A 14,093-nucleotide genomic window follows, 5' to 3' on the forward strand; every position below is an offset into this window, starting at 1 on the left:
TAACAACTGTACAACACGAAAAATTAAACAAGAAAACTTAAATCTCGCCCATTTTGAGGTAAAGTATGTTGTATCACTCGATGAATACTTAATATTGAATACAAATGCTGTCCTATTAGTAGAAAAAGCAAATAACTATATTTCAAACTAATGTTTAACAAGTTGTCAACTTAAACATTCTTTTATCACTAATGGCTCGATGACATTGAGCTACTTTACAAGCTGCTTGTTGGCGAATTTACAATCTGCTTGTAAACTCGCCAAGTGTCATCATCGAACAAGCTAACAAGCAGATTGTAAGCAGTCTATCGAGAAAAGTTGAATGCCGGGCCACTTTACACGCTACACGCTGGCGTGTGGGCCGATCTGCGTCTGCGCAGTAGAGCGATAGTGGTTAACCAGCCGGTAAAAAAACGAACTATTCAATACATCCTGTCAAAATAGTACCAAACATGATGGTTTCTAATCACTAGCTTGTTGGCTTCTGAGCGAGTGGAAAGTTTTGTGTGTCATCATCACAATCGCATTAGCTGACTCGTCCGCTTTGCCGCGAACACCAGAAATCTCTTCCGATGTCACCTGTGTGGAACCAGCCGACGGCAGAAATATTGGGTAATATTATCCTGTGAAGATTTAATTGTCACCCTCACATCCGATTTTGCCCATTGATATACCTCTGTCCAGTGTCGCAGCTCAATTGTTGTTGTGCAGAGGATGATTTTCGTTCCTAGGAAATAGTCCTTCGACCATTTCTCAGATGTCTGAAGAGTTAACTGGAGAAATCTTGAAACAGGCAACCATTCCCAGAATGTCTCGTCTCTTTTTATGCATAAATTAAATGCCTCCGGTGCATTATTAGTCGATGGAGTTCGCTCGGCAACTCCTTCGTACCAATTGTGGCGAGTGGTTAGCCACTGCATATTAAAATACGTAATAATGTTCGATTCACCTATGTCAAGCCATTTGTTTATAAAAAGCGGCACTGCATTTTGAAACACTTTTGTATTAGGCGCCAACTGCAGCAAATCAACGTCCGCCATGACCGCCATCCTGTAACGGGCATCGACCAAAGAGTCCACTTTCTTGTTAGTATTTCGCCGCATGTGGGCCGAGCACATTATTTGTAATTTATCGACCCCAATTACATGACAAATGCATTTTGTATGGCAGGGGATGCATTCGAGATGAGATAATCAGGATTAATTGTCTGGTTTACATTGCAGACACCCGTAACTAGGGCTCGAAAAATGAAAATAAAGTCTGCAATTTGCTCATGGGAGCAGACTGCTATTACAGTAACATTAAACTGCCGACCAGCATCAGTGCACCCTTTAACCAGTACACGCATCCCTTCCCATACCAATTTGTATGTTGCATCTGTGTGTATATTTTTACCTTTAACAGCATTTTTTAAGAGCCGATTAGTTATGCTATATTTAAATCTATGTGCAATCACATATGCGGTATCATCACACCCTGGTACCGTTGCATGGTCCAAGCACCACTGCTCTAGTTCGCCCAGACTAATCTGGCTTGGTCCATAAATATCTTTCTTCATTCTAGATAAGTAATTATTCAATTGTGTTTTTTTAGAATTGATATCCTTTTTCTAACAAAATTTGCGTCATTTTTTCGGTTTCACTTTCAATTCGAATAGTGCATTTATTTCCAATTTTAATTCTTCAGAGAGCCTTACTGGTGCCAAGTCTTCCGCATGGGTATGGGGGTCAGTCGCTTTAAATAAAAACACATTGTCGGACCTGCTATCAAAAAGTAAATATACTCCAGCATCACATTGCTGCGCCCTCATTTTGACTGCATTACAGCGATAATAAATTTTACTTCCTTCAATTGTTGAATTTCTATAGTGAAAGCTCCAAATTTTTTCAGCTTTCACTGCGGTCTCGGCATCTTCCTTGCAGTCATACGTCATAATTTTCTCCCAAGTTCTCTCCCTCTTCATTCTTCGATGTGCATTGTTAAATGTTGGATTAAGGGTAACATCTTCCGTCAATTCATCTGACATATACATCTCCAAGTACCCTTCCATTTTTTTAGATACAAACAGCAACTAAAAGATTAAAAAAATATATTGATATAGTTATAGTAGGTACGTATTAATGCTTACGTCAAATTTTGACAATAAATATTAACCTGTTCAGGGTTTAAATTACGATGATAAATATAGATGTGCGAAAACCATAAGCGATTTTGACACATTTCAGCGGTAGACCGCCGTAAAATGTCTTTGATGCTTGTCACGCCGCGCATCGTCAATGGCATTTCAAACAAATAAACCCAACTATCAGACTTTCAATGTATGCCATCGTTTTAGCCAGTCCACTGAAGGTTTTTAACCATTGGCTCCAGCTTAGGGCCGGTAAGGTAAAACAATTCTCAAAATCCTAGCTTCTGTCAAGTACACGCCACGTAAATGCAGCAGTCATTTCATTAATGGAAAACGACAAAATGGTAACAGCGATTCGAATGGCGAAAAATTAGTGGTCATAGCTTTCACTTAATCTCCCAACGGGAATTAATGTTATTCTTACTTAATAAGCAAAGGAGTATTGGTAATATATATTATAATAATATTGATGAAATAATAAAAATTTTACATACCTCTTTGTAGACAGCGAATGAATCTATTGTTTCTCGACTAAGTACCGCATTCAGATTAAATTTTGATAATTAATATACCACGTGCTCGTGTATTAAATATAATGCCACGTGATATTATAATAAAAATATTTTACTTCAGGGCAAGTCACAATAATTGTTTACACGACTCGACAATGGGAAGACGATGGAAGGAAAGAATGATAAATAGAAATTGAAAGGACGCTTGGCTTGTAAACATGTCAACGGTGATCAGTGTGGCCAGGTTATTATAAATTTTGAAAAAAATTAACAATATTTTCCCCAAATCAAAATGCCTAGTCAGTGTCGATCATCAATGAAGATACAAAAGAGTAGGTAGGTACCTACTTTAAATAAAACTATTTGGTATAATAATAATTAATCGATTTCTGTAATTTTGAAATAAGCAAAATGTACTATTAATATGCCTTAATTGTCTCGATGTTATTAGTTTCGTTACCTACATATCTAAAAGATTTTTATTATACTTAGTTAATTATTGTTTTCTCATCGACATGTAAACCAGTAAGCAGCTACCTATCTATTTTATTTGAATAATTTAATATCATTATCACATAAACTCGATTTATTAGTTCGATCAATCATAATATTAGCTATTTCAATCTCATTCAAAATGTATGAAAAATTTGGTTGTAATAGTAAAATGAACAATATTTTACCGTATAACATTTTTAATAAAATTAAACATGCAATGAGGTATAATTTTTTCATTTTTACATACCTAGATAGGTATGTTATTTTTAAAAATATTTAAATTTTATGAAAATATCCCTACATAATTATGACAATTTAATTAATGATATTAATTATGTCCTTAGATGTTTTTATGAATAATACAAGTTATCCGGGAGAATAATATCCATAAACAAGTTCCTAATATGTATTCGGTACAATAAATTTAAATAGCCATGATTGAAACGATACCTAGTAAGTATTGAGATGAATTATTATAATAATTTATTATTTTTTATGTAGCCACAAGCAATATTAAATTATTAAACGAGCAATAATAATTGTAATCTATTTTAACAGCTAATGTAGGTACGATCTTAGATGCATGTTTAGTTATTACTATAAGTAGGTACAATAATAATTTGATGAATTACAATAATTCGAAGTCACTCCGTTATCCAATACGTATAGGTACCTAGGTAGGTACTCGAATTTTTTTCAAAGTTGAAATAACCCATTAACTCACACTTAACTTTAAGCTAGGTATCAGTAATTTTGCATGCCATTTCAATTATTGAAGACAAATAATTCACAATAATTTCAATAAAAATAATTTATAAAACGGGTTTTTTCAATTTGACAATAATAGTTTAATATATTTTTAATTTCCATAATATTAAATTTGTAAACTGTCAATCAATCAATTAATTGATCACTAATTATTATATTTTGGGTACCTATAAAGTTATCGGAAATAAGGTTATCTGTCTTCCCTTTGTGGTGTGCCCATTTACTTACCTAGCTCTTTTTGCTGCACCTTCGATACTTCTGAGTAAGTGTTCTTTTAATAATCACAATAATGGTTATTTGTACCGAATATTCATGAATATGGCGTGCGATCATTAGACTAATATACTCAACGTGCGAGGAAGGTAACCCTAAATTGCTCTGCATCCCATATAAAGTAATTTACTTGTCAAATTATCATAATAATAATAGATATAATATGTTGTATCTACTGACATACGTAATTTAAATAATGAATAGTTAGTTTTACAACCGATATTTTATTATTATTACTTGATCAAACATTATTTTACCCTCCACATTGCAACTGGCGACATTATTCTGACGTTTCGAAATAAATACTTACCAATGATTAAAGATTCTTAAACTTGAAATTTAAAAACTTATCTAAATTGTCTATTAATACTTACATGAAAAATACACGCCTATACGAAATATAATACATATTGTCAGTAAATACAGTTTTTCACCAAGCTATCGTCATACTCAGCAGGTTGGTATCTTCCACTTGTCAAACGGCTAAAAATGTTGGGTTCATTCATTCAAAACATAAACTTCCGTCGGCTGACATTTTATTTAGACATAGGTACCTAACCAATTCCAATCTCTTCGGACATAACTATTATTACCATAACAAGGCAAACTCTTCATAATTAAGAGGAGCATGCATAGAACATTAAAGAACACCTATAATTATTGACAGGCATAAACGAGAATACGATGACAGTTGAACATTTTTTTGTATTTAGTGACGTCACACGTATTACGATTCAATTAAGTAGATCTGTTTATTTACCAGAGCATCTATTCTATACACAAGACTGATATCGGCCGCTATCGGCAACTATCGAGGGAGGTTTTCATTTTATTGTGTCGAAGTATTAGCAGTTCTTGTAACAATAACAAGAAGTTGGTTGTAATTGTTACAATGCGTGCTAATACTTCGACATAAAAATGAAAAACTACCCTCGATAGCAATCTTGTGTAAAGAATAGATGTGCAGAGGCACCTAGCGCAAAAGTACGAAGCTTGCACACATTTATATTTTTATAAAAATCGATGTTTTTTAAAATGAATATAAAAAATATTAAAACAATGAATAAGTAAAAATCACTTAAGCACATCATAGAAAACTTAATAAACTAATACCTTAGTAATATGACATTAAAATATATGTCCCTTAGTAATAATAAGACGGGGTCCTTTGACAAATTCACATGTTATAACATTTTTTTTAATTGTAAGTTTATCTTTGACTTTAATGTTTTCAGATAGGTAGGTACTTACATATTTATTAATTATTATAGTTAAAATTGTGAATAATCAAAAATATGTATATCGCCTTAAACCCTGCGAAACCAAACCGTAACAGAATATACTTTGTCCTTTGAGTCCTTTTGTGCAATTTCATGCTACCAGATTTTATGCATCAGTAATTATTACATAAATAACTAGATTGCGTGTTTTTGTGTTTTTTCATGGTACCTGACTGTCTGTAAAGTAATTTTGTTAATCACATTTCATTGTTGTTTAATTTATTAAAATGCATCCCTCTAAGTCGGACGAAACCGGACCTAATTTATTGATTAAATGTGGAATAAGTATAACAAAAAATAGCGTTTTATTAAATTCAACAACAATACAATGTAGTTCAAAAGTTTTTCGCCAGAATGAGTCTTTTTATGCAATTTTATGCACGAGTAATTATAATAAAGTAGTTTTTCTCGAGATTGTGTCATTCTGTATTTAATGCTACTAGACGTTATGCACGAGTAATTACATTTATCACATTAAAACTTTCCAACAGTATGAGTCAATTTGTGCCTTTTCATGCTACCAGACGTCGTGCATGAGTAATTGCATTTGTCACAGTTAACTGGCTTTTCACCAGAATGAGTCATTTTGTGTGTTTTCATACTACTAGACGTCGTGCACGAGTAATTGCAGTTACCACAGTTAAATGACTTTTCACCAGAATGAGTCATTTTGTGTTTTTTTATGTCACTTGATTGTCTGCATGAGTATTTGCACTTATCACATTTAAATTGTTTTCCACCAGAATGAGTCATTTTGTGTCTTTTCATGTGACCAGATTGTGTGCATGAGTAATTGCATATATCACATTTAAATGGCTTTTCACCAGAATGAGTCATTTTGTGTGTTTTCATACTACCAGACGTCGTGCATGAGTAATTGCATTTATCACATTTAAATGGCTTTTCACCAGAATGAGCCATTTTGTGTGTTTTCATACTAGTAGACGTCGTGCACGAGTAATTGCAGTTACCACAGTTAAATGGCTTTTCACCAGAATGAGTCATTTTGTGTTTTTTTATGTCACTTGATTGTCTACATGAGTATTTGCACTTATCACATTTAAATGGTTTTTCACCAGAATGACTCATTTCGTGTCTTTTCAAGTGACCAGATTGTTTGCATGAGTAATTGCATATATCACATTTAAATGGCTTTTCACCAGAATGAGTCATTTTGTGTGTTTTCATTTGTCCAGGTTGATTGCATGAGTAATTGCATGTATCACATTTAAATGGCTTTTCATCACAATGTGTCATTTTGTGTTTTTTCATGCCATCTGATCGTTTGCATGAATAATTGCATGTATCACATTTAAATGGCATTTCACCAGAATGACTAATTTTGTGTCTTTTAATGTGACTTGACTGTCTGCATGAGTAATTGCACTTATCACATTTAAATGGTTTTTCACCATAATGACTCATTTCGTGTATTTTCATGTGACTTGACTGTCTGCATGAGTAATTGCATTTATCACATTTAAATGGTTTTTCACCAGAATGACTCATTTTGTGTCTTTTCATGTCACTTGACTGTCTACATGAGTAATTGCACTTATCACATTTAAATGGTTTTTCACCAGAATGACTCATTTCGTGTCTTTTCATGTGACTTGACTGTCTGCATGAGTAATTGCATTTATCACAGTTAAATGGCTTTTTTCCCGAATGAGTCATTTTGAGTGATTTCACGACTTGACCAGAACGTATTCTTGAAAAATGACCATCGTGACATTTAACCAGCCTTGCAACGGAATCGGTCGTTTTCGCAATTGTGGTTTTGTGTATCGCTTTGTGAAGCAACATTAGGTCGAACGACGAAAAAAAATCAAAACAGATACTGCACACAAAATTTTCTTCATCAAACGATTTTTTTTCCAGTCGTATAACAGCCACTAATAATTCTGTGTTTACCATATTCGATTGAAAAATAGCACGTTTACTATTGCGACAGGCGACATCTTCGTACCTTTCAATATATTCCTTGAGTTCTTGCTTAAGCTCTTGTTCCTCAATGTGTATGTCTTCGCTAGACGCTTGTGCTTCAGTCATGTACCAGGACGATATGAGACTCGCGACATTGGCCGGTACAGTACTTCTAGCGATAGTCTAAAAATACATTTAAAAGTATTAAAAAATTATGAGACTTTTAAATAACCGGTCATAATTACCATTATGTACCATGTCAGTCGTAGCGATTCTAATCATGCACAAAACACTTTAATCGGATTTCTTGTTTAAATTATTACAATATGTATTTCTCCATCGTTTATCCATTCTTAATTCACATGTTTTGTTTAAACGCTCTCCACAATTTTGTATATATAGATATAAATACTTATATATTTAAAAAATATGTTAATTTTTTGTCTTTTCATTAGTCTTCCTCAATTTTCTTAGGTAATTTCTTTATATTTCTTACTTTTTATATTGTTATGCTTAACTATATTATAATTTATATATGGAAACTTTGTTGCTAAGGTCAAATACTGTCGGGGAGATGATATCAGTAAGTTAAGACCCAACCATACACCAATGGTAAATGCACATTGATCATTCATTAATAATATAACGTTAAAATATTACGACGTAAATGAGCAAATAAAAAACAAAATTAGAATTATTTTAAAAACACACACATGATGCATCAGACCTATAATAAAGTAAAGCCATCTCAATTCACCTATTGCGCGGAGCAGCGCCATCTTAATAAATAGAAATGCTCTGACGAGTGAACACGACAAGAACTCTATAGAACAGTGTTACGTTACGTTCGCGTGCCAAAATTTCCCAAATATAATCGTTCGACTGTCTGACGTGCCGAGCAGTTTTTCATTAAAAAATTAAAAAGTAGTTTTTAAGAATTCTATTAAAAGAATATTATTTCGGCCACATTATGAGAGGACAAAAATACAGCATTCCCCAACTTGTCATTCAAAGAAAGATCAATGGAAGCGTAGCAAAGGACGGCGCCATATTTCGTGGCTTAAGAACCTCCGTGATTGGTACGAGTGCAGCTCCACCGAACTGTGCCGGGTAGCAGACGACAAAGATAAGTACGCCTTGATGGTGGCCGACCTCCGCTAGGGGATGGCACAATAAGAAGAAGAATTAAAAACGGTTAAAAACCACAATGAGAGATTCTATCTTTCACCGTGTTTCTAGAAGAAGGCATATCTTTTGTTCTTCGAATATATTTTTCCTTGTTTTTACATTTTACAAAAAGGTCGTGGGAGCATTTTAACCTCGCTTCTTTTATAGCTTTCCCAAAACTGAACGGTTTTCCATTTTCACTGTCTGTCAGAATTACTACTACTAGCTCCACCAAGTCTTTGTTTCTTATTTCGGGCAGGCATTTTTGTTGGTACCAATTAAATTGTTTGTTACTGTATTATTTAGCTTGGTTCTTTACACACAACATGACACCAGAATTGCTGCGATCAGATGAGGCATTCTCTCGCTACAGTGAGCTCAAGCATTTTAAATCGATCAAAATCAGAAGTTCGCGGAGCTGCTTCCTCCGCCGCCTGATGAGTGCGATAATATTATGTGTCATGCATAACGCATTAGGAGCGATATGTTCAATTATATATTTACGTTAAACATAAATTCTTGAAGAGTATTTGCCTATTATATTTTTATAAAATATGATCTGTCATTTATGCACGAATTTCGTCGGTTCCGTTTGCGCATCTATTGGTAAATAGCACTGGTAAAAATAATATTAAAAACTGTAGAAAATACGCAAAGCTATGTCGTCATTATTTTTTTATAGTGTATAAGTACTTATATTTATTTTTATCAGTTTTTGTATTTTTTTTATTAAGTATTATAAATTAAAATTATTTTTATTAAATTTATTATTAAAACATTCACGTGCCATATTTCATCACTGCTATAGAATAATGATTGGTCAGCAGTGGGAGGAGCAGGAAAGGTGATACCACTCGTTATCGACAAGTTTCCGAATGCTTAGGCTTGTACTTGAGTCGGCGTTGCACGGAGTGATCGATCGATTAAAACCGAATGTGGTACTGGGTGATGTAAATTGGTACATAATCTTTGTTTTTACTTCGATTTTTTGGGTCCCGAACATACTTCAATTTAAATCAAGCACAATCTTAAAAAGCTTGACATAATCATAATTATTAATAGATACTTATGTCATTTTATAAAACGCGTTTTCTATCAGAAACCTTGTTTTTTCAGATTTTTAATTCCATCGTGTACAAATTAATTATTGTAATGTCGTCATTTAACACTTTCTATAAACCTACTCGATATATGTGAGAACGTGACTATGGTGTGGTACTTTATATAATTATTAAAATCCAGAATGTGGTTCTCGTTGACTTCATGTATGCCCATCCCTAATTTATTGTCTGCTGGTTTGCAGCTGTCTTGAAAATGGGATTAGTTTGATTTACATAGATGATATACCCGACACTACGAAAGGTGGAAGATAGAATTTTGTATACACAATAGAAACGCACGTGGTTCGTAGCACAGAGTTTTATATTTATCGGTTGGGTTCACAACAAAAAAAAAACATACACCACACAATATCAATACACATTAACACAATTATGAAGTTTTACACGGTTTTTAAATTTTTAACAGCCCTAAATTTATTAAAGATGGGCGCCGTAGGCTGTCAATTATAATCTAAGGTTCAACGGGACACACAGTCCGTTGTGTTTCGGAGACTCCGGCTAACTGCCTCGCCAGCCTGGACACCTACCGTCTCGCGGCCAGGTCTCCTTTTTTGGCTTTATCGCTGTCCCTTTCAATCTACCCCTGAACGTCCACCCCTCTCTATCATTCTTGCCCGCAGCAGAATGCTTGGCCTTTGCCTGGGTTTTACCGTAAGGGTCGTCCAGGTTACCTTTTTTTGCTAGGTAGTTGAAAGTTACAGCGATTTCTAAGAATTGAGCCCAAAAGAAACAACATTTATAGTTAATTAATACAAAGCATCGTATTCATACGGCGGCGATAAAAGGACTTTGGCTTGGCAGAATACAAGAAACATGAATGTGGCATCCATATCTTTGCTCGTACTTCCTTAAGGGGTCCTCCATGCACGTAGAAACGTGGAGGTATCATGCCTATATCATAATTACTTCACTAACGTTAACACATAACAAATCGATAATACCAACGTTTTTTGCATAAAGAAATAGTTTGACTTTGATAACTGATGAAAAAAGGGAATGTATATTTATAACAAAAACACTGAAATTTGATTTGCGATTTTTTTATTATTCAATACGAAACGAGAAAGACCTTATAATTATGTTGATTTGCAGACAATATGGGATCTAATTTTGACAGCTGAACAGTGGGATCACTCGTTTGAGAAATGCTTGTACATAAAGATATTATGCTCATGCTTTGTATCGTAAAATGGCGCTGCTAATGTTCACAATATTATGTATGGATGAAATATAGAAAGTAATTTTTAAGTACGCACAAGTAGGGCACTGTTAAAATTCATTGAAATAGGATCGTTCAAAATATTCTGCGGAATGACGAAACCACAGACTTACTATGTCGCCTTGCCAGAATGTGACGTGGGCATAATGTCATCGAAGGATCATTCTGCTACCTACAAACAATACTGTTATGACAAAAGTACTTTCTGAAAGAATCGGTCGATTGGTCATCATCAGTGACAGACATCACATTCAAATACTGTAGGTCAATGCACCCACTCACACTACACCAGATAAATAGGTAAGTAAGTGAAATAGTTGTACGAAGCGTGTATAACCGAGACGAGGATAATATGTACTTACCTTTTGAAATTTAGTCACAAAGGTGTGATAGGGTACATAGCCAATGGAAGAAAATATCGCATAATATACAATTACCTGCTGTACTGGTCCGTTATCTGAATGCGAACATCCAGGTGTTGGATCTTCATCGTGGAATGGGTGTTTTGCGTCTGCAGCGAATTCTCGTTTAACGTAAACCAGCTGGAGGTCAATCTCGGGATTAATTTCAGCGAGACGCGTTGCCGGTATCTGAAAGAAACGTTATACATTTTTGTTATCATATAAAAAACAATTTTGAGCACGCGTACTTATTTTATGACAATACTTACTTATATAATTGAGGTAAGTACCTAGCTGTCATAATGTATGTCAAAAGGTTTTGAAAGAAAGTTTGACATCCTCGTATGTTCTTAAACAATTTGTAATAAATATAAACCTATCGTAGGTATTCTGCTAAAATAATTATAAAAAATCGCAGGAAAGGACTTAATAAATAAAAACTAACCTCAAAATCGCAACTGAAATCTTCTGTGTTCTCCTGCTTTATATAGGTGCGCGTGTCAGGGTTGTTTTGATGGCTAGTCGTTACATCAAACTTGTCTTCCGTACCAGATTGGTCTCCATCACATTCTCGCTTGACTTCCATGTTTGCGTATCAACAATCGTATGCAATGTGCTAGAGACAACTAGACAACTTTCTGTTCTGTTGTATATAAGTGTTGCCGAAAAACAGTTAATAATATTCCATGTAGCATTTATCTGAAAAACAAGAATGTACATATGCTAATGTCAAGAACACCGACTAAACGTAGAAATTTAATCGTAACTAAAACGTATGTCCTGTCGCTGGAAATTAGCAGAGAGAGGAGCCGTCACGAAAAAGATATCGTCAGTGTTGCTATCATAGGAGAAAAAAAAACAATTGGATTAATTTGTTATTATATACCGAGATGCGCTGTTCTCGTTATGATGGAGGAAATGCTGACGATCATTTTCATACCATTGTTTTGTTTAGACAACATAATACTTAAACCTATTATTAAATTGTGTCACCATGTTAAGTGCGTATTTTTATTAAGGTATTGCTCCCGGAAATACTTTTCAGTATGTCGGCAACACTATTCTAACATTACCTTGAAAGGATCCTGTCTGTCACGTAACACGTTGCTTCTGGAATATATACACTTAACATGGATGTAAAGCAAGAATGTGATGGATAACACTCGGATATAGAAGACAAGCCTTTGTTTGACACGCTGACGAGCTGTCCAATCAACCCGGACCCTTGCACTCATGTAACGCAAGAGAATGCGGACATTTCAAGTTGCAATTTCGTGGTTAGTTTTTGGAAACTAAATTCTTTTACAATCACTTTAGATTGAGAATTATAACGATTGGTATACTATTATAATAATATGTTGCTTATTTACAATCTATGTAAGGTCATTCGATGACATTAAACGTGGTTTCAAAAGAATACTTTATTAAGCAATTTGGCAGCTACGATCCATCTGTGATATTAGAGGTTAGGTTAGGTTATCTACTAATTCTTGTTAAATATAAATATTATACAATGTTATATTATGGTGATTACGAGACCCGAAACTGTTTTCACCGTGTTTACAAAATGTAATAATGCTTCTTTCAGTACCTTAATATGGCGGACCTCTCTAATATAAAATCTGAGACAGATGATCAACCAGCTGTCGTCAAGCGTGAGATAATTGAAGATATAACACACCCATTATATAATGATGAATACCCTCAACCGGGTTGTTCGAATTCAGATTACAGGCCAATTGTAAGTAGTTATAGTGTGTGCTGTCTTATATAGAAGGTTGGGATTCGAAATTCAACTCTGAAACTCATTTCTCCATTATTAATTCGCTCACACTGATATTTTAAAACAATTTATGTGTACCTAGGTTTATAAATCTTTCGTCAAATCATGAGCATTCATTTATGATGATTTATACATCATAATTATTCGAATGTAAAGCAATAGTTAATGCGATTATCTAAAATTGCGATTAATTGTATGGTGAATAAAATTAATGGCCCGTGAGTCCTTTTTAGGTAGGTAATACAAGGTAAGCCTATTGTCTATAAAAACTACTTGCAGTCGTTAACACTCCCGTTGCCACGATGGTCTCGCAGTTTAGAAATGACCTTAAATCATAGATACCCCACTTATTATTATGTATATAAACGTCTACTTTTAGCTATTTGTAGATAAAATATTTAGGCATGAAAAGAAAAATATATAGGTGGTTGAATTGAATGTTTTATATGTAAAATTAATCATTTTTCGAAAGTCTAATCAATATTTTGATAAGACAGTGATAGGGCTATCTAGAAAGATATACGTTAGAGAAACGCGCATAATAGTAATGTAAACATGAGACACTATTTTAAAATGTCATTTGTTAGTCAGAGATAGAAATGTATGTCTTTGTTCAACATAATTCTGTGAATAATGCAATCAATTATAGCCTCCCATAATATATCGAACCTTGAAGTATACATTGTTCAAATACATCTGACGATAAACGCCAAAGCAACCCTTAACGCAATGTTATTAGTGTTCATTTTACCGTGTTAACTTCGCTACATGTGGCGTTTATTCATAAACAATTAACGAAAAGGATCCAATGCTATTGACCATTGTCTAGTCAAGTCATAAAACCTTTTTTCCCGGATTTAGAATACAGACCCTTGCTACAAGGTTTGTAAAGATTACATCAGTTTGTGGGACATAGGCAATTGAAAAAAATTCTCGAGCGGGCTAAATAAAAACAGCACAGCATGTGGCGTGGCGTATTCACATGTTCTACATGTTTATACTATTATCATATTAGGCAAT

At 34.1% G+C, this 14,093-nt stretch overlaps 1 protein-coding gene across 1 annotated transcript; it reads right to left on the bottom strand.

Annotated features, from left to right (window-relative positions):
• Positions 1-526: 526 nt before the first annotated feature.
• LOC147077459 (uncharacterized) lies at positions 527-12,096 on the bottom strand. Its single transcript, XM_085941097.1, has 4 exons — positions 11,736-12,096; positions 11,327-11,479; positions 7,426-7,565; positions 527-623 (listed from the first exon to the last, which is right to left on the bottom strand). Exons 1-4 carry the CDS (start codon positions 11,874-11,876, stop codon positions 527-529), a joined length of 531 nt encoding a protein of 176 aa, XP_085797223.1. The 5' UTR covers positions 11,877-12,096.
• Between the last annotated feature and the right edge of the window lie 1,997 nt (positions 12,097-14,093).

This window comes from Rhyacophila brunnea, unplaced genomic scaffold (assembly GCF_057557595.1).
Source record: "Rhyacophila brunnea isolate RB1 unplaced genomic scaffold, BYU_Rbru_1.0 scaffold_13, whole genome shotgun sequence".
In the NCBI taxonomy this organism is placed as follows: domain Eukaryota; kingdom Metazoa; phylum Arthropoda; class Insecta; order Trichoptera; family Rhyacophilidae; genus Rhyacophila; species Rhyacophila brunnea.